The following is a 23,430-nucleotide window of genomic DNA, read 5'->3' on the forward strand; positions in this document are numbered from 1 at the left end:
ACGACTGTTGACAATAAATTCCAGAAGGAAATAAATGTACTGCAAGGCAGTTGTCAATATGCCTCACTGTTTGGAGAGCTGTCAGCAAGAGTTTCTAATATGGACACCACACATTCTCCTAATTACACACCTAGGTGCAACAAACACTTTTGCACACAGAAAGTGATGCCATATGACATAATGAATGAAAATAGAAAAGGTAAATGTACTGTATTGTCATAATGTAACATATATTTCACTTATTGGACATGTGATACTGAAATAGTTATGTACAAGTTTTAGAGCTGACAACAGATTGTGAGGGTCTCAATTTCTATACTTACTGCAACTGCTGTTACAGCTAATAAATGTGACAGCCATGTTCATGGTGGTGAAAGTTAATTATGTTATTGAACAAATAAAGTCTATTGAATATTGGAGATGATAAGAAAGAGTGGAGTTTCAGATCTGAAACCATATGATGAACCAAATTCTGTAATAAAACACAGGTGCGTGGTGGCATTGAAACTGAATGTGCCAAGACACTGTGACACTATGAGTTTGCACCTTATCTCTTTTATTGGGTTTGCGACAAGTTTATGAGGTACTGTTATATTTACCTTTAATTTGTGAGAATTAATGTGTGTTTAAAAATGCAGAAATAAATGTAATGTACTTCAACCAATGAAAATGATTCAACCCTTAGAGCACACAGTGGACCGAGTAAAATTGTGTTCCATATGGAAGACTCATCTGTGCAATTTTCAAATTTGTACAGGGGTGGTCTGATGAGCCTAATAAATTTCCATGAAAGAATGGTAAGTTTTTGTTGCTCCCTCACGTGTAGTAAGCTCGGAGGATCTTGTAACAGATTTCAACATCATACACCTGCCTGAATTGGTCAGGGTGTCAATTTCAATTGAAAATCGAGATAACCGAGTTCTGTGCCATTATTAAACATTTGTATTTGAAGGCTTTGACTGCCACCAAAATCAAAGCAGAATTAGGTTACATTCACACACTGTACCATCATTGAAGACCATTCACTTTTGGATTAGAGTTTAAACATGGTCAGACAAGCACTGAAGCGCACTCCAGCTGCCCAACTGAAGGCACCACAAAGGAAACCACAGATAAAATCCATGATATAGTAATACAAGGCCACCGAATAAAAATTTATGAGATTGCTGAGACTGTAGGCACATCTAATGAGTGTGTGCATAATATCCCACACAGAGAACTGGCTAAGAAGAAACTCTGTGTGAGGTGAGTGTCAAGATTGCCCACAATTCACGAAAAACTCATCTGGCACAACATTTCAAAACAATGTTTGGTGATATTTAATTGCAAACTGCAAGACTTTTTGCTCTAGTTTGTCACTGTTGATGAAACCTGGATCCACCATAACACACTAGATTCAAAACAGTAGTCAAAACAATGGGCAAAAGCTGGTTAAAGTGCACCAAAGAAGGCATTTTGTTAGCTCGTAAGGTGGTGACCCCCCCCTCTGCCGCCCCCCCCCCCCCCCCACACACACACATCCCCCTTCCACCAACACAACGCACCACCCCACACATCACTGATAATTTTGGTGAAAGTGCATGAATTGCGCTTTGAATTGGCTCCTCAGCCACCCTATTCACCAGACTTAGCCTCGAGGTACTTCCTCACATTTCATAACTTGAAACTTTGGTTTGCTGGGAAGAAATTTTCATCAAATGAGGAAGTGATGGTTGCAATCAATGAGTATTTTGCATTTTGACAGAACCAATTTTTCTGACGTGAAGAAAAAGCTGGATAATTGATGGACCAAGTATATTTTCCTCAAAATAGACTATGGCTAGAGGTAAAGTGAGCTGTTTATGGAACATTTTTTTCCCCTCCAAGTTTATCAAACCAGTCTTGTAATTCTGCTGCTTTATTTTCCACCCTCCCGCCAATTACACGTATAAACGATAAGGGTGAAAGATTACAAAACTAAGCCAACACTTACCAGAGGGTCATAGGGGACATGCTGCGGATGCTTGCCGCGGGCAGCCATCACAGCGACAGCGGCTGCACCCGTTACGGGCGTGGTGCCGGGGGTGGTGCCCGTGGCAGTGGCGGTGGCAGCTACGGCAATGGCGGAGCCGGGACTGGCAGGCGAGCGCCCACTGGAGGAGCAGCCGCTCGAGTCGCTGGCAGGGGGCTCTCCGGTCGAGCAGCAGCTGCCCTCGTCCACGTAGTCGCTCGTCGGGGAGCCCTGCGCCCCGGCATTGCTCGCCGTACGCAGGTTCATTCCTGCTGGGCATCCCAACACGTGTCACGGCCTTTAAGCACCACTGTGCATGCATCTGTAAGCCTAGCCGCTCCTCGCTACTTCTCTGTAAAGCTACAAAGCAGTATGTCACTGTATAAAAAGGAAAATATCAGTCAGATATTTGATAAATTCACAAATATACAGGTGAACTGGTCAGTAGACATTTTCAAACAGCAAAAATTCCAGTATAGCCAACAAATTATTTTAACTTTTATTGTGCAGACAGTGCCACACTTTTCCCCAAAGCAGATGATCTATGAAACGGAATTTATTTGTTGAGCAGAATATGTAAAGAATCCAACCTTGAAATATAATAAGGTAAATAATAATTTTAAAAAACGTAGCTTATAAGGAAGAAGTCACCAAAAGATCAAAAACTGCTTTTGAGAATGAAACATTACTGCAAGTGAAGTACTTGAATTATATAGAATATGATGTATGAATGTGACAGAGCCAGAGAGATCAAACAAGCAGAATTCTGAAATACATGGGGAACAATCAACTGGTGCCCATAAACAAAAACATGGAAAGATAGAGAATTAAAATTCTACTCCTACTTCTTTGTACAGAAGTAAGTTATGGGTCAGACATAAACAAGAGAGGAGAATTCAGGCTGCAGAAATGAGATTCTTCAAAGTAATAAAATGACATACTACATTAGAGCGAACTGAAAATGATGACATTAGGAATGAAGTGAACATATATAAATTGGGAAACAAAATCCATGAAAACAGAACAAAATGGAATTAACATGTTACAATGTTAACCACTCTGGAGTGTATGGAAGAGGGTACTTCCCGTTGTACCACATATTGGGTTTCTTCCTGTTACATTTACATTTGGAGCATGGGAAGAATGACTGCTTAAACACATCTGTGTATGCTGTAATTTATTATTATGCAAATCTAGGGTGCACTTTTTTACTATGTGCAGGATTCAAAATTGGAATGCACATAAGATTCAATGGTGCATTACATTCATGTACAAACTGGAATCCATTGTTCCCCAACAATATCAATCAAATTTAAGTATTGTTCCTTATGTTAAAATTCATTGCTTTAATTCTGAACTTTGCTACATTATTGTTGGTCAATTAATGTGTAGTATGTTTGCATTAGGTTGTCATGAAATGGAAGGCAAACAGAAAAAAAAAAAAAAAACGGTATATGATGCTATCTTCAAGTGTAAAGTAATTCTTTATGCTGAAAAATATGGTAATAAGATGGTGGGACAAGAGTTCAATATATCTGAGAGTAATGTTCATTTATGAAAGAAACAGACTTTGGCATTATTTGTTACTACAGCTATTAGAAAGATAGTCACTGAACCTCCACAGGAGAAGATATCCTGACACTGAAAGAAAAGTTTTGGAATTCATACATGAAAGGAAGAAGAATGAGCATTCTGTGACTAGTGACACCATGACAAACAAAGCAAAGGAGGTGGCTGGTGTTCTAAATATACCATGGCTATCTGTGGATGGGTTGTTCACTTTATAATATGGTTAGGCTTATCTTTAAAATGTGGTAAAACAGTTATGACGAAAGTTTACACAGGATTCTGAATAAAAAGTTCAAGAATTTCAACTGTATGTCATCAAACTTCAGAAAGAGAAGAATTTTTCAATGGGCCAAATAGGTAATGCTGATGAGATGCCAATTTGATTTGGTATGCAACATAATTGCATGACTGATGAGATGGTGACAAGAGAAGTTACCATCAAAACATCAGGGTGTAAAAACAGTGCTGACTATAATTCTGGAAAATCACAGCAGATGGATGCAAATTTCCCCCTTTCTTACTCTTCAAGCAGGAAACAACCCTCAAGACACCTAAAGATAAAAAGCTGTTCCCCGATTATATAATAGTTCAAAATGAAGAGAAGTGATGGGTGACTGAAATTTTAATGCTTGACTGGCTCCAGAACATATGCAAATTTCATCCTGGTGGGCTTTCCACGCTACCATCAATGTTTTTTATCAGTGCATCTTTGTTGTCATCTCACAGACACCGCAAAAGATACAAACCTAGCCAGTGACCTTGCTGTTATCCCTGGAGCAATGGTTTCCGTGTTTCAACCACTGGAAATTAGTATAAATAAGCCTTTCAAAGGTCATGCTCAGGAACAGTAAGAAAAATAGTTTCGCAAACCAAACTGTGAACTGATTCCAACAGGAAAAATTAAGCGTGCTGCACCCCACATTATTACACACTGCGTTTCATTCAAGAAATGTATTTCAAATATTCTGGATAGCAGTGAAGATGATGTGCTCTGGAATGACACTGAAGATGATGGGAAAAGTGGAAAATGAATCTGTTTCTGAGGTAACCAAATCGAGCAACACAGTGAAAGTATTGTGCTAGAAAAAAGAACTGCCATTGGCTGGCACCTGCCACTCTACTTGCTGACACACACATCACAGCTTAGCGGTGTCCATTTGCATGTCTGTGTGTGAATGTGTGTACTTCTACTAGAGAAAGGGTAAGAGCTCGAAAGCTAGTAAACACACTGTTTACTGTTGTGTATTTCTATGTGCTAGACATCAGTCAGTTATGGATTTATTGGTTGCCTTTCCTTTATTTTATTCCATTCAGGAGTTTCCATTACTGTTATCACAAAGTTATTTTAAACAAATTACATCATGATGCGTTTTAGTGTGTTGGAGCAATGTTACCGGTGTATTTGTTTATTGTCCCCTCCCTTGACAATTACAATTTCAAAATAAGAGTAAGTAAAACAAACACATCAAATGATGAGATGTAAAAGACACGTACCCAATGATGAGGAACCTAAACTTGAAACAAACAGTATATAAATACTGTATTACACTGCAACAAGTTATGAAGTAAAATCTGTTTTTAAGCCACTGTCCTGCAGAGACAACTGGAGAATGATATATGAACATATCAAGAAGAATGGAAGGGGGGGGGGGTGTATATTAAAATATTGAAACAGCTGACTGCTTTCATAAAACAAAAATAAGACAAAGGAGAGCACATGGACATCAAGCTACAAACACTACAGAGGTCACTAACATGTATTTCTAGATTGTGACCAAAGTTTTTCAAATGAATACATAAATTTTTTCTGGTTGTTACATCAAGAAATAATAAGCATGTAAAGAATAAAATTTTACTTACATCTGACTCAACACCTCAAACAAACGATTATAATTTCATACCAACGTTATTACATCCATCAGTAAGTATCTCTTGCTCATTTCTATTTGGTCCAACAGACTTAAATGTAGTGGACGTTCAATCCCGCACAGTGTCCTTGCTCTAGATGTATCTTCAGCCTGCTCGTTCTAATTACTAAGAGTCTAGGGGCCACTACCTCCTACTTGAAAACAGGCTTACACTCATTGACCATATTTTCAATTTCATCACATATCAAACGTCTTGATATGAAGTTAAGTCCCAGTTCAGTTAATACTGCACATTTGGCCTACAAGTGACTACTGCAGACCATTTATTTTGGTCCCCCAAATTATCTCTTTCTTTGGAGCTCTGATAGATAGTCATAGTTCATCTCACATAAATGTTTGATAGTACAATTTCCTTCATGTACATATGCTTTCAATGTTAATAGATACTACTGCCATAACTGCCTTTGAAAATTGAGGTTTTGATTTTGACTACAGAAGACTTTGGTATTAATTTTAATTGTAAGTCTTTCACATGTACTTATTCTGTGAGGATATGACTTTTGTGTGTAAACAATACATGCTACTGTAAAATATCCTGTATTTATTATTTTCTATTTTAACTTCATTCCACTACTTATTTTTCAGAATATTTCTACAGACTGTAGCTGAAATTACTGTGACCATACTTGATATTTCTACACATCTTTTCCTATATCACCACAAAAACAAGGATAGCAGCAAATTTTGCATATTTTAATTCAAGTTAAGTCAGAATTTCTGAGACTAATGTGGCTAATTTGATTAAAATAACTATGCTACTACAATCAGAAATATGAATGGCCTGAAATGTTACTACTGAATGTAATGTAGGCTAATTTTAATGTTTTCTACAGTGTTCATAGCTGCTATGACCAACAATAAGAACAAATTTCAGACGAAATGGTAAATATGCAACTGCAGTACATGACAAAACAATGTTCATAGACTTGTTCTAAATTCAAAAGAAAACATAATACTGTTGCACAGATATCAGCAACAGCTCGTCACCATATACAAAACACTAGTCTCATCATAATAAGCGTTAAGACACATTTGTTAAATCAGCATCATTGTAAGTACCCGAATCTCTGGATTCTATAGTTGGGAATCACAGTTAGCAACCTCTGCTGGATTGTACATTGTGGGATAACTCACAAATTGTTATTTTCATTTACATCAATCTAAACATGTCTGCTAGTATTACTCTGGTAGCAGTTCACACTAAACAGTTGTTTTAGAAATGTAATTGCAAAAGAAATAACGTGTTTGAAAGTAGGAGCTTTTCTATCCATAAGGGAAGACCTCTACTGTTAAGTGTAAGAATAAATATAGAAGAACATTGGCTATTTTTTTCAAATATTGGAACTAATAATGTTATTAATATTTTGCTAATAGTTAACATGCCGCACAAATACCAACAGTTTATAGTGAATGTCGCAATATATTCTTTACATATTTGTTCCACATACCCTAATGTTCTTCAAGGCAGGATAGATAGACTGTAATATTCATGTAAGTAGACTTGCTGAGAACCTAACCATTAAGTTTACAAACTACATGTGGGGGGTTGACAAAAAATTCTCAGAAATGTTCTTGTAGCTACTTATTATTACCTAGAGATTTAAAATTTGGAATTTTCTCATGCCCTATTAGCCCTCCCCCACCCCTCCCTTGCACTGGAGGGTGGGAATGTTGCCTGTGTTACATTTAATTTTATACCTGATTAATTAGCTTCATATGTCAATTTCTGTCAGCTATCACATTCCACGTAGCCCAATATTAGACCTGTCATTCATAAAGTCGAGCTCCTGGAACACTTGTTTGTAGTTGTTGAGCTGTCTAACAGGTTTCACTGTCCAGTCGATCACAGCAATGAATAAAGTGTACCAAGTTGGCCACTCTGTTTAACCATTTGGAATATTCTGAGATTTGAAAGAGTTCACATAGTATTGCAATACTGCTACTTAATAATGTTGGCAGGCATCAAGTTGAAACGTATTCTAAAATAACATGTCCTCCTTTTGACAACCACGTGCTTTCCTGTCCTCCGTATCAGCATCAAATTTCTTCATTTTCTACAGTGCTTGTATTTCATATCTCCTCATGAAACCAGGGGACTGGCTGTAGTTGCTATGGTTATACACTAATTATTGATCTGTATGCAGTTACTCTCCCTGTCAAGATCACCCCATGGGCTGTAAGTCTACTATCTCAACAACTACATAGTTTATGATAACTTTCCTCATTATGACACTAAATAAATATAATCTGAATCCAATATTTTGGTATCTCCTCTTCCTTCCTGAATGACAATAGTCATTCTGGACTACCATCCTTTGTATAAGCACAGCATCTGCTTTGATGACAACACTTCTTACTTCATTCATCCTAACTACTGTTTCTTGTATCTTTGATTTTGTCCAGCTCAAAGGGGCTTACAAGAAACATTTCTTGCTTTTTCTGTCCCCTTTCAGATGTTTTATGAAACTACCCAAATCTCTGTAATTCTCATCACACTATATGGCCATTCTCTCTTCCACCCAGCTATTAACTTCCCTTTTCCTACACTTCCTCTGCTATCACTTACAGTGAAAAAAATAAATTAGACACAGGACACACTTTTGATGGGGTAGCTATCAGTATGTTTTAGACAATGTTGGTAATACATTGAATTGCCAAAGAAACTGGTATAGGCAGGCATATTCCAATGCAGCGCATACAAGCCAAGTGTCGGTGCAATTGTTAAATCGGTTATTGTTGCTACAATGGCAGGTTATCAAGATATGAGTGAGTTTAGATGTAAAGTCGGCACTCGAGCTATGGAACACAACATCTCCGAGGTAGTGATGAAATGGGGATTTGCCCATACGACCATTTCACGAGTGTACTGTGAATATCAAGAATCTGGTAAAACAGCAAATCTCCAATATCATCGCAAGAATGGGACCAACAATGACTGAAGACAATCGTTCAACATGACACAAATGCAACCCTTCTGCAAATCTATGCGGATTTCAATGCTGGGCCATCAACAAGTGTCAGCGTGTCAACCATTCAACAAAACATCATCAATATGAGTTTTCAGGGTTGAAGCTCCACTAACGTACCCTTGATGACTGTGTGACAAGGCTTTATGCCTCACCTGTGCCTGTCAACATGAACCCATGAACCCTGCATATCAGCAGGGGACTGTTCAAGCTGGTGGAGGCTCTGTAATGGTGTTGGGTGTGTGCAGTTGGAGTGATACAGGACCCCGATACGTCTAGACACGTCTCGGACAGATGGCACGTAAGCATCCTGTCTAAATACAACACCCCACACATACAGAAATGCTACAGAGTGGCTCCAGGAACACTATTCTGAGTTTAAACACTTCCACTGGACACCAAACTCCCCAGACATGAACATTACTGAGTGTATCTGGGAAGCATTGCAACATGCTGTTCAAAAGAGATCTCCGACCACTCGTACTCTTCTGGATTTATGGACAGCCCTGGTGCCAATTCCCTCCAGCACTACTTCAGACATTAGTCGAGTCTATGCCACATCATGTTAAGGCACTTCTGAGTGCTTGCAGGGGCTCTATATGACATAAGGCAGGTGTACCAGTTTCTTTGGCTCTTCCATGTAAATTAGTACTGAGCTAAAATAGTGTCCAAATTTTTATGATGTCTACATGATTACGACTTAACCATGTGAAGTACTGCATGCAATAGGTTTAAAAACATATAATTAGGGGTGTTCTGGTATTAAAGATATGAATCATTGAAAAAAGAACTGCTGCTGCTGTTTTAGTCTCCAGTTGATAGACTGATCTTATACAGCTCTCCACGCTAGTACATATTGTGCAACTTTGTTTATGTCTAGTAGGTACTGCACCTTATACCCACTTGAACTTGCTTGCAATATTAACCAAGCCTCTCTCTTGCCCCCCTCCCCCCCCAAAAAATAATGATTTAGCAAATTAACTATTTTCTAATGCCCCAGTATATGGCACCAATCTACCCCTTCTTTGAGTCAAATTGTATCAAATTTCTTTTCTTGCCACTCCACTTCAGTACCTCTTCATTAGTTATTTTGTCTACCCATATAATTTTCAGCATTCTTATGCAGCACCACATCCGAAAAAGTTCTATTCTGTTCTTGCATGTATTGTTTAATGGCCTCGTTTCACTTCAGTGCAAGGCTACACATTAGACAAAAAACTTCAGCAGTGATTTAACATTTACACTGGATGTTAACATGTAGCTCTTTCTCCAGAAATGCTTTTTGTGCTATATATAAAGCACCGGTAGACAGGCACAATAAAATAACACACACACACACACACACACACACACACACACACACACACACACACACACAAAATTTCTAGCTTTCGCAACCAACGGTTGCTTCTTCAGGAAAGAGGGAAGGAGAGGGAAAGACGAAAGGATGTGGGTTTTAAGGGAGAGGGTAAGGAGTCATTCCAATCCCGGGAGCGGAAAGACTTACCTTAGGGGGAAAAAAGTATAGGTATATACTCGCGTGCACACACACACACACACACACACACACACACACACACACACACACACAGGTGTGTGTGTGTGTGTGTGTGTGTGTGTGTGTGTGTGTGTGTGTGTGTGTGCGGGCGGGCGCACGTGTATATACCTATCCTTTTTTCCCCCTAAGGTAAGTCTTTCCGCTCCCGGGATTGGAATGACTCCTTACCCTCTCCCTTAAAACCCACATCCTTTCATCTTTCCCTCTCCTTCCTTCTTTCCTGAAGAAGCAACTGTCAGTTGCTAAAGCTAGAAATTCTGTGTGTGTTTTATTATACATATGCTCTCTCTTTCTGCCACAGTCAGTTACTTTATTGCCCAAACAGAAAGGGGGAATAACTTCAGTTTTCCATTTCTTAATCTAATTCCCTCAAAACTGTCCAATTTAATTAAACTACACTACACTTCGCCACCATCATTTTACTTTTTTGGATGTTCATATTATTAACTGTTTTTAATGACACTATCCATTTTATTCAATGTTCTTCTAAGTCCTTTGCTGTCTCTGACAGAATTACAATGTCATCAACTAAACCTCAAAGTTTTTGTTTCTCTCACTGAACTTTAATCACGTCCTCAAATTTCCCATTGATTGAACAACATAACAAGATACATCCCTGTCTCATTCTTTCTCATCTACTGCCTCCCTTTAAAAACATTTGCCTCCTCTGACAGTAGTCTGGTTTCAGTAAACAACAGTAAGTGGTGTGCTCTCTGCAAGGTGGTTCAGGAGCACTAATGGCAGAGGATTCCATCACAGAGAAAGAGCTGTAAGGAAATCAAGGCAGAGTCCTTGACAGCCACTGATGAGCTGCATTTGAGCTACACTCAGTACATCTAAGAGCTGCTCTATACATTCATATTCAGACACCTCACTGACAAAACCAGGTGATGGGTATGTCAGCCTGTGAGAAATTCATTGAGTACGGTAGTTCAAAGCAGATCATCATTACTGTCCACAAACAGGGTGTTACAATTAACTGCAACCCTGGAAAGTCTTACTTGTAGTTGGAACAGCTCATATCTGCACCACTGGCTGCTAACGGTGTTCCTCTGACTATAAACAAAGGTGTGAGGCTCTGGATTCCTATCCAACACGATGCCTCCCACACTTTGACACAAGCACCACCACCTCTTGTATTGATATTTTGATGGTAGTACCAGTTCCCCGCATAATTGCCTTGCAGGCTCCAACCCAATTCATAGTAACAGTGTGTGAGTGTGTGTGTGTGTTTGTGTTCAGGTGAATTGTTATTTCCATTTTTTGCAGAAGACTGCAATGACTGACCCACCCATCACGTGCTACGAGTTCTGCAATTACGTGTACTTGCTGCCTGGACTACACGAGACTGTGGGCTATTGGTCATCTCAAGCCACTATTTATAGCCGAGTTCCATTCCCGGCATCCACTGTGACCTTTGATGCTCTTTTGTTTGAGAGATTTTAATAAATTGAGAGCTGGACCCCAAGCATTATTTAATTGAAACCTCCATCCCTGTTTATTAGGTTTTCTGACAACTGTATTTTGATAGACTACTTAACTACGCTGTTCCAGAAACTTGGCATTTGCGTCAGAATACTGGTCTCAGCATATTTCAATTCATGATTACATTCAAGGCAGAGCTCAGCAACGGCTGATTTGCTCAGTTGTTTTAGTTGGGTGAGTCCTAGATGTAAAACCCGGGTGTGCATTGCATACCGTCGCATCCCAAGTGAATGCGACATGTCTTATAGTGCGCAGACTGTCAGAACAGTTGAGGAGAGATGCAGGGAACATCAGTCACAAACTCAACTGAAGCACCCAAGCCGATCACCTGTCCCCAAGCACTGCTTCGAATATAATTGTGAAATGATAACAACGAGACCAGTATCATGTTGCAAACACCAAGTCTCAAAGACATCATACTAAGGAGTCTACTGGAAAAAAGGATATATCAAAAACCTAAAAAAAGAATAGAAATAATGCTTGGGTTCAGGCACTAAATTTATTAAAATCTTGCTCACCATCACATCCATCAGTGTTGGAAAACACTGAGGAGTTTGTATTTCACAGAGTATCTGTAAAACGAGAGAACCAAAGAGAGCAGTGGATGTTGGGAATCCAGTTCAGCTACAAATAGTCGTGTGAGACCAACAATAACCCTCAGTCTCGTTGGAGTCCAGGCAAAACTCGCAGCAGCGGAATAAGACAGCTGGGTCAGTTATAGGATGTCATTTCAGTAGAAGCTCATTATTAATCATTTGCACCAAGAAAATCTGAGAGATCACAAATATCATACTGCATAAAAAAAGCAACCTTCATTGGCCTGTGACCAACATTTCCTGTGTCTTGATAAACAAAATTACTCACAGATATCAGAAGTATGAAACTGTGTTGGCCCAAGCATGTGAATAAGTTGAACAAAAACCTCTGTTCTGTCTGCTCTGCACTTAGAAATCTACCTGAAGACAAGAGTCTAGCATACTTTCACTTGGCAGAGCTATGCAGGACAATCTTCTGGGACAAAGCAATAAGATCCAAAAATGTTGGTTCTTCACAAGTAAGCAGTAGGAATATTGTGTTGCTCTGATAACCAGATATCTTGCAAAATCTGCTCAGTGACCTACGGATTCTTACATTTACAAGCCTCTTTGTGTCCTCCCTAACGATACTTCAAGTTAAGAAGAAGAGTTATTTCAGGATTAATCATACAATTCACAACCATAAAACAAGAGAAATTAAAGTAATTTCCATGTAGGCTATGGATCCTTAACTAGGACTCAGAAGAGAATTTTATTCTCTGATAGAAAATTCTGTACCAGGCTGCTGGTAGTCATTAGGCAATAAATTGAAAATCCACATATATTAAACAACAAAGTAAAGAATACCTCACTAGCCACTCAACCTATAATTTAACCGAATGCTCTGCCCCAGGAATGTAAATTCCACTTAAATCTTACGTTTAATACAAACAGTTTTGACTCTGACAGCATGTAGACAGCTGAAAGTGTTCTGTGTAAAATTAACATCTTCAACTTTATGTACCGTGGGAAGGCAACCGCTCCTTATGTTTAAGAAGAGGAGGTGACGCTGTTATATAAATCAGGAGTTTTATACACATACAGGTCGAGTTGGAAGAAAGGTACATGCTTCGAGGGGTGACTTCATTAGGACATATGCCCTATTTCAAATGATTTCTGACATGGATCACAGTTAATACCACTTTTGCATGTTTTTCATGAACAACTTTAAAACTGCATTCTCCAGTGAAAGTGTGTGGCAATACAAAATTAAACTACATTAAATTTTGTAAATACAAGGTCTTATTAATTTTTTCTCTATGACGAATAGTTTGCATGAAGAGAGAGTGAGAAAATTGAAAGTTGTGCATGCGCTTTAGCTTCGGCAGTTGTTGTATCCCAATTTGAGGTAGTTTCCTGACTTGATAGACCACAAGTGTCCTATACAAAACTTTTCATATCGACTTCCTCTACACTACTGCTGTACATCATAAACACTGACGGTGTTTGAATAATACACAAAATAAATAACAATGTACAGTAAATATGTTCTGTCTTTGAAACCATTTGGGGCAGTGTGTGTGTGTCCACATGAAGATTATGTCCAGAATTACTATCACCCCTCACTTTTCCTCCTGACACACACTGTATATAAAGTAATTCTCATGATCATCAATGATTAGATTGACACCAGTCGTAATTTGTTGTTGGCATACTTAACAGAAGTAACCTGCACTGCTGCTTCTGCCTGTTGGTATATAACTTGAGTTGTTCCACATATGTCTTACCTCTCCATTATGGGATTTAAAGAACATTGTGTGTAAAAGGTTTAAAAAATTTCTGATTATTTCTAAAGCCTTGAAATGACAACATTTGGTGACACATTAGTGTCACTGAGACTATACTCAGTGTCTGGACAGCTTGACTGTTTCCAAAAATTCTACCCTGAAAAATGGGGTCCCAACGGTATCTTTGAACTTTACGGAGGGCCTCTTCTTATGATGAAAGAAGGCAATAGGCAGATATTGTGTGTCTGCCTCATGCACTGGTTCTTATTATATTAGAATTGGGTCCCTACTGAATGCAGAGAATACACAGGCAGCACAATTATGGTTTCTGGTGAAACCCCACTTCATCTAAATGATTGCTTACTTTTTCTCTTCCCCCTTTTTGGGGTTTCATACACAGTAGGTGGCAGAAGGTTTGGCAAATGGTCACACTAGTGAAGAACATCATTTTTTTTAGTATTTACACTAAGTGTCTCCATGTTTTCTCGATTAAATATGGTTTCCAAAATATTCTGAAGGGAGGGTAGTGATGATAATATTCAAACACCCCACACAATGATTCCAATATGTTAATATGATGGTACAAAAAGTCTACTGTGCAATGACACCACAGTACAAGTTAAATGTGCAGTTATCACCATTATTGAAATGGAGTCACCGGACAAACAGGACATACCGAGTTTCTTCATCCTAGGACTGGGTGTTTGTATTGTTCTAATCATTTCATCTCATCGTCACCAATGTGCAAGTCAACAAAGTGGTGTCAAACAGAAAGACTTGCACTATGTGGCTGAACAACCCCAGAGGGGTCTCCCAACAGATGACACCATATGATCACTTCATTTTACTGCCAATCTTCGTGCCATTATCAAAGTGCACTATACACGTAGACATCAATAAATCAAGCTAGAGGGACTTCTTAATTTGTAACACTTGCCTGCAATCCCCCACACAAATAACAACACCTAATAGTGGACATTATAATCCATTTTCAACACTTATACTGGAACCTACTGACGATAAATAAAAAGTTAACAGCCTAGTTCCACATGAGCACTCTCCACTAAATAGTTCCTGTACCTGTTTGTAGGCTTCCAACACAATTTCTTTCACAGTGATCTGGCTTTCCGTGCCACAAGTCAGTACAAAAGAGAAGTAATCAAGGCAGATCACCACCCCAAAAAATCTAGTTCCATCTAGTATCACCTTGTAAAAACCTCTTTCCAGAGTTACAATGATACTGGAACAGTCCACAATACAATGTGGAACTAGGTGCTCACCACAAGAGGCACTGCCAGGAAGCAGCAGAGTTCACAGTAGGGGTTTCCACACAGAGGCACGACAACTGCAGCCTCGACATGACAACCCTGTTGCAGTCCTCGCCTCGTACAGTGGGCACAGTGTGGCTCAGGGACATTTCACTTGTCAACATCTAGAATAAAATTCATGTTGGACTGAATGTGGTGTGAACAAATGTACAAATGTAAGGCTAAACAGCACTTTGACGTTGAAGAGGATGAATAACAAGAGGACACAGCAGTGATGTACACACACACACACACACACACACACACACACACACACACACACACACACAAACCAAAAATTTGCATGCCTTGCATCACAATTTCCACAGCTTCCACTATGTTGTGTTGGTTCCTTCACAGTTATGCAATTTTAAGGTTATAAATGATGATCATTATTTTTTTTCAGCCCCACACTGAAGGTTTTTCTTTGCAAAGTGATCTCATTTATAACAATACCAGAGGCCATTTCAACTGTGATTGTTCCAATAACAACTTTTTAAAGCTAACAGAATTTGGGAAACATTGTTACTGTGATGGGAATTTAGTATACCTACCTGTATAATAATAATAATAATTTAATGACGTGACAGGTTCCACAATTGTGTGACAGTGTTACCCTGATTCTAAGGAATAAAACATAAAAGAAATATTAAGAAAAACTTGTGTGCATAACAGGAAATTCAGAACCATATTTTCTGGTTAATGTGTCACAAAATAGAGAAAAAACAACCATGAGGAATATGTCGACCAATGTGCTTCAATTGTCACAAACCAGAAAGTTAAATGTAGGAATGAAAATTAGTCACTGTAGTGCTTATTATTTTTATTTTTGTGCACTATCTTTCTTTTCATTTTTCTGGAGTGGTGCTGAGCAAGTTGTTCTGCTTTAAGTGATTTGAGTGTCCGCATGCTCTGTGTGTGTGTGTGTGTGTGTGTGTGTGTGTGTGTGTGTGTGTGTTAGACATAAACTGCATATCACAATTTTTCTAAATGTTTGTCTGCTGCTTAATTCCTCTTCTGTCTGGCAACTAGTTATTTATCCTCAAATAAATATTTATATTCACACTGGACTTTCTTTGGTGCATCTATAAGAGGTGTTCAAAAGAAAAGGTAGGGTATGACAATGGTGTGTATAACTGGAGTCTTCATCCAAAAGTGACCACCATATGCCTGAACACAACTACCCTCCCATTTCACGAGCCAAAGGATTCCATGTTCTCAGAATTCCTGTGACTGTGACAGGAGCCAGTACTCCACTGTGACCTTTAGTCTGTTGTCTGAGTTAATGCACTTCCCTCTGAGAAGTTTTTTTTTTTTTTTTTTGCAGTCTACAAATGTAAAAATCACTGGGCAACATGTTCAGTCTGAATGGCATATGTGCTCAATCTGGTCCCTCTTGAACTTGGCTATTACGCTTTGTGTGACCTCAGACACATGTGGAAACATTTTATCATGGAGCAGAATCACTCCTTCTGTAAGCAGCCCAGACTGTTTGCTACTGACAGAGTTGCGTAAGATAGAGTATGTCTCATATTACACGTCACTGTTAACAGTTTTGTGCGTTCGAGAAATTCGTTGGGTACTGGACCTCCGACATAAAAAAACATGGTGGGCATCACCTTGCCTGCTGAGGGCGAAGCTTCAAATTTTTTGAAGGGAGATGACAAACACCTGCTTCCACTGCCTACATGTCTCACTATGTTATCCCAAAGTGACATACGCAAATTTTATATTTAACTGTTGAACCTACACTGTTAATCAACAGTCACATTCAAACTGTTTCCAAATCGGCACTTCTGTAAAAATTCAACAATATTTTTAAAACAACATGACGATCACCAAACAAGTTCTGAAAGGTACAAAATTTTGTGATGTTTATCCTTATTACATCATCAAGAGATCTTTCAAGAGGTTCATGTAAACTGGACACAAGTTATGTAACACGGAGGTGCATCACATGATCCACAGCACAAACAACATGGGGTACCAACTGGTACACACTGAGTATCTCCGTCATGATAACAATTCCTTTAGTTATTATCTCCGTAGGGGACTACAGATGAAGGAAGCAAGTCAAATGTCGTACTGAAAGGAACAGGCAACTAGTTCACGCAATTACTATGACAATGGTGAAAGAGGGGAGGGGGACACACTGAAGGAACTAACCCAACTAACACGATTTTGAGAAGACAACAGAAATTCAAACGAGAATTGTTGGATCAGGATTCGAATCTTATACCGAAAAAATAAGAATCCAGAGTGTGTAAACCATGTCACCTCATTCGGTCAGCTTTTCCGAAAAACTTTGCAATGACAGAACAAAGGGTCCAGTCACAGCTCTAGACAAACAATCAACACAGCACTTGCACTGAAAGGTAAAACTTCACTGAGGGGGCACACATACAGCTTAAATAATTTCCCAACTTGCTCAACATTCTGTAAATTGTAGGAGAAAGAGCCAACAAAGGCAGAGCTCATAATATTTCATCACAAAATTGCTGAACTCACTACCATGTAAATGTTATCAAAGAATGAACATTAGCAAAAACAGGTGGGACTATCAGTATTTTCCTTCAAAAGGTACAACTTTCAGTAATCCCAACAGAAACACACAAAAATAGGAACTTCCTGGCAGATTAAAACTGTGTACTGGGCTGGGACTCAAAACAGAGTACTTTCTCCCAGTAGTGATAGTCTGCAAGTTATCAGAGAGAACTTCTGTGAAGTTTAGAAGGGAGGCAAGTATGAATCACGAGTCACGCTTAGACAGCTCAGTCTACACAGTACGTGCCAATGAAAGGCAGAGATCCTACATTCGGGTCCAGTCCAGTACACATTTTTAATCTACCACAAGATTTCATTTCAAATCATTAAACACTCTGTTGCAGAGTAAAAATATGTACTGGATATGAAAGCAAATGGAAGCTATCCTTACTTTGAGAACTATACTACTGGCCATTAAAATTGCTACACCAAGAAGAAATACAGATGATAAATGGATATTAATTGGACATATATGTTATACTAGAACTGACATGTGATTACATTTTCACTCAGTATGGGTGCATAGATCCTGAGAAATCAGTACCCAGAACAACCACCTCTGGCCGTAATAAAGGCCTTGATACGCCTGGGCATTGAGTCCAACAGAATTCGATGGCGTGTACAGGTACAGGTACAGCTGCCCATGCACCTTCAACACGATACCACAGTTCATCAACAGTAGCGACAGGCGTATTGTGACAAGCCAGTTGCTCGGCCACCATTGACCAGACGTTTTCAATTAGAGAGAGATCTGGGGAATGTGCTACCCCGGTCAACTGCTGTTTGTGTATGAGAAATCGTTTGTAAACTTTCCTGATGTCAGCATGTTGTAGGTGTCGCCACTGGCGACATCGTCGTCTGAATGCTCTGAAAAGCTAATCATTTGCATATCACAGCACCTTCTTCCTGTCAGTTAAATTTCGCATCTGTAGCACGTTATCTTTGTGGTGTAGCAATTTTAACGGCCAGTAGTGTACATGCTGCTTTTCTGAGAGGAAATGACAAGGAGAATGGAGGAGTGGAGTGGAGAGAGGTTGCTGGATCCACAAGTTATTTTGTTCATTTAACTATTTTCTACATTCAGTTTTCCTTTTCATGCAATATAGTAATTAACAGGAACAACAGTATTTAAAAGGGTAAAAGTTATCAATTTGCCAGTTATGCTGTTATGCTATTTACATGCCTATGTGTGTAAGTATTTTATATACGATTAAAATTCCTTACTGGTGGGAAATGGCTACCTTTACTATGTAAAGAAAAATTATTATCTTACTATTTCAGTCATTCTTGAGAACCTAGAGAAATTTTCCATAGCAAAATACCGGCAATTTATGGCAACGTGTACAGCAAAGCATTTTAATTTTTTTTAAATTTAAAATTACCAATTTCTTGTCTGTTAAATATCTTTACTAATGAAAGACGATTTTATCATCATATTCTCCTTCTAATGACAAAATACACTAAAAACTTTAGAAATCTCTGGTCTCTTAAATAGTCCACCACTAGACTATGAGCTGTAGACATAGAAAAATAAGCTCACTGACAGACTCTTTTAGCAGTATCCCAGGAAATAACCATGTATGACATAAGTACGCAAAACATACTCTCACAAAACACAATCAAAAGTATTTCTAATTGTAGAACAGATCAAACTATAATTTTTTAGTAAGTTATTGGTGTGTTCATTTTGTTATTCATTTGGACAAGAAGGAATCTTTCACACAGACTGTCATTTACTGTTGACCTGTTAACAGCTTTTACTGTTTTCTGCAGGCCATTGTTAATTACTTGAAACTACATAACAAGAATATATTAAAGACTGGAAACTAGCATGTTCGTATCATCAACAAACACACTAATGTCACTAGCACTTGCATTCTATACAATACCAAATGATCTACCATGCTCCGAGGGACACCACATTCAATTTTTCCACATTTTTTGATAACTTTTATTTCATTTGAGATACATGCTAATGTCATCCTCTGTTAAATTTTATGGTAGTAACACACAAACAATGACACAGCAGTTTCTGAGTAAGATGATATGAGCTTCACTATCTGTGCCTAGGCAAGGTCAGACGAAATTACATGTGGATAAACACACTAGTTCTGTTCTGTCGAATCTTCATCAGTGTATTAAAGTTAAGCTTTTTCTGTGGATTAACCTTCATGGTGATAAAAATCAAACACGATTACAAATCTGTTGTTTGATAAGACTGCAAGTATTCAGGCACGTTTTTCTTTCTCCAGAATTAGAATACAAAAAAAGAAAGAAAGGCTGGACTCTATAGGTTATTATAACTTATAAACAGATGTTTTTATTGTTTTTCAGCCTTCTATGAAATATGTTTTTAAGTCCCAGACAGTGTACAAAAAGCTCAAAGATGGATATATATCAACACACAATTTTAATAGTGCTTTTTCAATGGCCTAATCTCTTTATAGGAACTGAATTCAAAGAGCCACAAAATGAATATTTTTGAGGAGGAATTTCACTTACTTCAGTTTTTGTTAAATTGTGAATATTCCATTTTTCCTGCCACAATAAAAAAAAATTGTATGGCATTATTGGTCTGGAGATCTCAGGGTTGTTCGGCTGACTGGTGCCAGTCTTTTTATTTAATTATATGAAACAGAGGATGGGGAAAGAAAGGGAAAGAATGGGAAAGAATGGGTAAGAAACTCTCCACTTCCAGCTGTGCAGGGCATTGTGGTAATGCAACAGCAAAGTTGAAAATTTGCGCCGGACCAGGACTCTAGCCTCAATGGGCAATCCAGACACATTTCCTGTCAGACCCAAATTCTCAACTCCTTGCAAGCTGAAATGCAGAATCCATCGTCTATTAATCCCCTAACCAAAAATTATTGGTTCCCATAGGAGTTTGGACAATGCTAGGACGTCCACACTGAAACAAACGTCAAGGAGCCATCACGCTATTACAGGGCTTATGTATGTATGTGACAGAACAGACACCACAGGGTTGGATGAAGATAAGTGTACAAAATAAAAGAAGATACACAAGATGATAGTCACATTATAGACATCACTGTCCTCATAAAGAAGTGTCAAATCAATGCAATACATTCTCCAGAGGTCAAAAGTGCAACATTAAACTGTCATCTGTATGTTGCTTGATAAACTTACTATTATTATTATTTCTTTCCTTTCTCAGACATTATGTCTGGTTAAAAATGGAAAGTGACGCGGACCTTGATCAAGAGTGACTTCCTTTTAACTGTACGGTATATGTTACATTGCATTTAGGTACTTTCGGGTAATTGAACATGTATCAATAATTACGGATTTCTGTAGTTGTATATATGTTTGGATGTAGCTGTATTGCATTGATGTACTGGTGGATATTGTGTGGTATGACTCCTGTAGTTGATAGTATAATTGGTATAATGTCAACTTTATCCTGATGCTAAATATCCTTTACTTCCTCAGCCAGGTGGATGTATTTTTCAGTTTTTTCTCCTGTTTTCTTTTGTATATTTGTTGTATTGGGTATGGATATTTCGATTAGTTGTGTTAATTTCTTCTTTTTATTGGCGAGTATGATGTCAGGTTTGTTATGTGGAGTTGTTTTATCTGTTATAATTTTTCTGTTCCAGTATAATTTGTATTAATCATTCTCCAGTCAGTACATTTTGTGGTGCTTATGGGAACGTGTTGTTCTATAAGTTTATGTTGTAAGCCAAGCTATTATTATTATTATTATTATTATTATTATTATTATTATTATTATTATTATTATTATTGCATAAATGAATAACCAAAAGAAACCACTTAGTAATCAAAAATAAAACAATATTTACACACAGAAAGGAAGATTAGATGCCATGTCAATGACAGAGTCACTGAAGACTGAGCAAAATCTCTGATCAGACAGCACATGGCTTGTATAGGAACATGGCTTGTAAAGGAATTGTCCAGGCATTCTCCTTAACCACTGCTTTCTTGCATTTCTCCTGATGAACAGGGTCCATTGTTCCCACAATTTGGCAAATTAACAAATAAGGTGAAACATTCTGAAGGAGAGGAGGAAAAACAATGAAATATCACTGGTGGAGAGAACATGGAAAGTTATTTCAGTGATTACAAAATCAAGTAACATTTATAAATAATTTGGCAGTTTGATGTTTCAAGCCCCCTGGCTGGGATGAGGGTACCAATGCCATTGGATATACCACTGCATCATTTTCCGATACAAACTGTCCCACAATTGAGGTAATCGTTCCTTCATATCTTGGATTCCGGCACTGGGACAGAGTTTACACTGAAGCTGGTTCCACACGTTCTATCAGGGACAGATCTGAGGATCTTGCTGGCCATGTGAGTACCTTGACATCACAAATACAATTTATGGAGAGGCACGCCATGTGGGAATGAACATTGGCCTATCAGAAATGGCACCATCCTACTTTCACATGGAGAGACAAAATATCTGTGAGTTACTGCTGTGCTGTCATAAGTTCCCTCAATCAGTACCAGCTGTTACCTTAATACATACCGGATGCCACCCCCCCCCCCCTTAATGCCTGGAGTACCCCCACTGTGCCTCTACAAAACACTGAAAGAATAGTACATCTCCCCAGGTCGTCACCAATAGTCATCGGGGGAAGTGAAGAATCACAGTTTCATTGCTGAATACAATATGCCATCATTCATAATGCTTCTCAGTCGCAACGCCACTCCAAATGCAGCTGTTGTGGTGTTAATGGCAATCACACACGAGACAGTAATTCCTTAGTCTGGTTGCGAAACAGCAATTCCATAGTCCGTCTCCTGCTAGTTCTGGCCACAGATGCGGGATGACACAGAAGCTTCCAGAGTCCATTACTTGTTCTTGTACCACAGGTACAGATGCAAAGGGGTCGTGATGTGCCTGGAGCACATACAATGATTCTCCCTCTTGTTGGTCAGACACAGTTGACTAGAACCTTCACAATACGTATGCCTGCCCTCTTGTTCCTTTGCAATCCAATAATAAGCTACTGTGAAATCCAAATTTCCAACTAGACTGGATGTTGCACGATTTGACCAACTGGGCACATGGTGGCCCACAATGAGGACCCTACAAACTCTCTTAAGTGCTGCTAACTCTGTCTGACATGAGTAAACATCATCTCTACCTCTACATCTACATACATACTCTGCAAGCCACTGTACAGTGGGTGGTGGAGGGTACCCTGTACCACTACTAGTAGTTTCATTTCCTGTTCAACTTGCAGAAAGAGCAAGGGAAAAACAACTGTCTATACACCTCCGTACAGGCCTTAATTTCCTGGCTCTTATCTTCGTTGCCCTTATGCGAAATGTATGTTTGGCAACAGTAGGAGGATTCTCCAGTCAGCTTCAAATTCCAGTTCTCTAAATTTTCTCTATAGTATTCCTCGCACTGAATGTCACCTTCCCTCCACCGATTCCCATTCTGGTAATAACTTTAAACACGAACTACACTAATTCACTCTTGTGATTCTTCTATGTGGCACAGAGAACTGCCATTCTAATAAATTTACGTATCTGTTAACAATGTGTATATGTACAAAGTTACACTGAGATTTGACCATAATTTGGAGAGAATAAGACAATCACTCATGGCATTGACAAATGGACTCACACATTAATAAGTAATGGAAAATTTTATTTGAGCTTTCAAATATGCATTCTTCTTCAAACCGCTAACAGCAGTATGGCCCTGTCCCCTCTCACGAGGGTATAGCTGTGTGCGCACCATTGTTTATGTTCCACTTTGACTCTGCAGTTATCATATTA

At 38.6% G+C, this 23,430-nt stretch overlaps 1 protein-coding gene across 18 annotated transcripts in view; it reads right to left on the minus strand.

Annotated features, from left to right (window-relative positions):
- LOC126291985 (rhoGEF domain-containing protein gxcI-like) overlaps window positions 1-23,430 on the minus strand; it is a 349,921-nt gene that overhangs the window by 43,227 nt on the left and 283,264 nt on the right. For 16 of the 18 annotated variants that reach the window (XM_049985756.1, XM_049985744.1, XM_049985754.1 and 13 more), the window contains one exon: window positions 1,973-2,259. In XM_049985756.1, coding sequence (XP_049841713.1) covers window positions 1,973-2,259 — 287 coding nt within the window. Of the gene's footprint in view, window positions 1-1,972; window positions 2,263-23,430 lie in introns of all 18 variants that reach the window. The other 2 variants (XM_049985758.1, XM_049985760.1) reach the window with 1 other exon arrangement.

The sequence above is a fragment of the Schistocerca gregaria genome, chromosome 9 (assembly GCF_023897955.1).
Source record: "Schistocerca gregaria isolate iqSchGreg1 chromosome 9, iqSchGreg1.2, whole genome shotgun sequence".
In the NCBI taxonomy this organism is placed as follows: domain Eukaryota; kingdom Metazoa; phylum Arthropoda; class Insecta; order Orthoptera; family Acrididae; genus Schistocerca; species Schistocerca gregaria.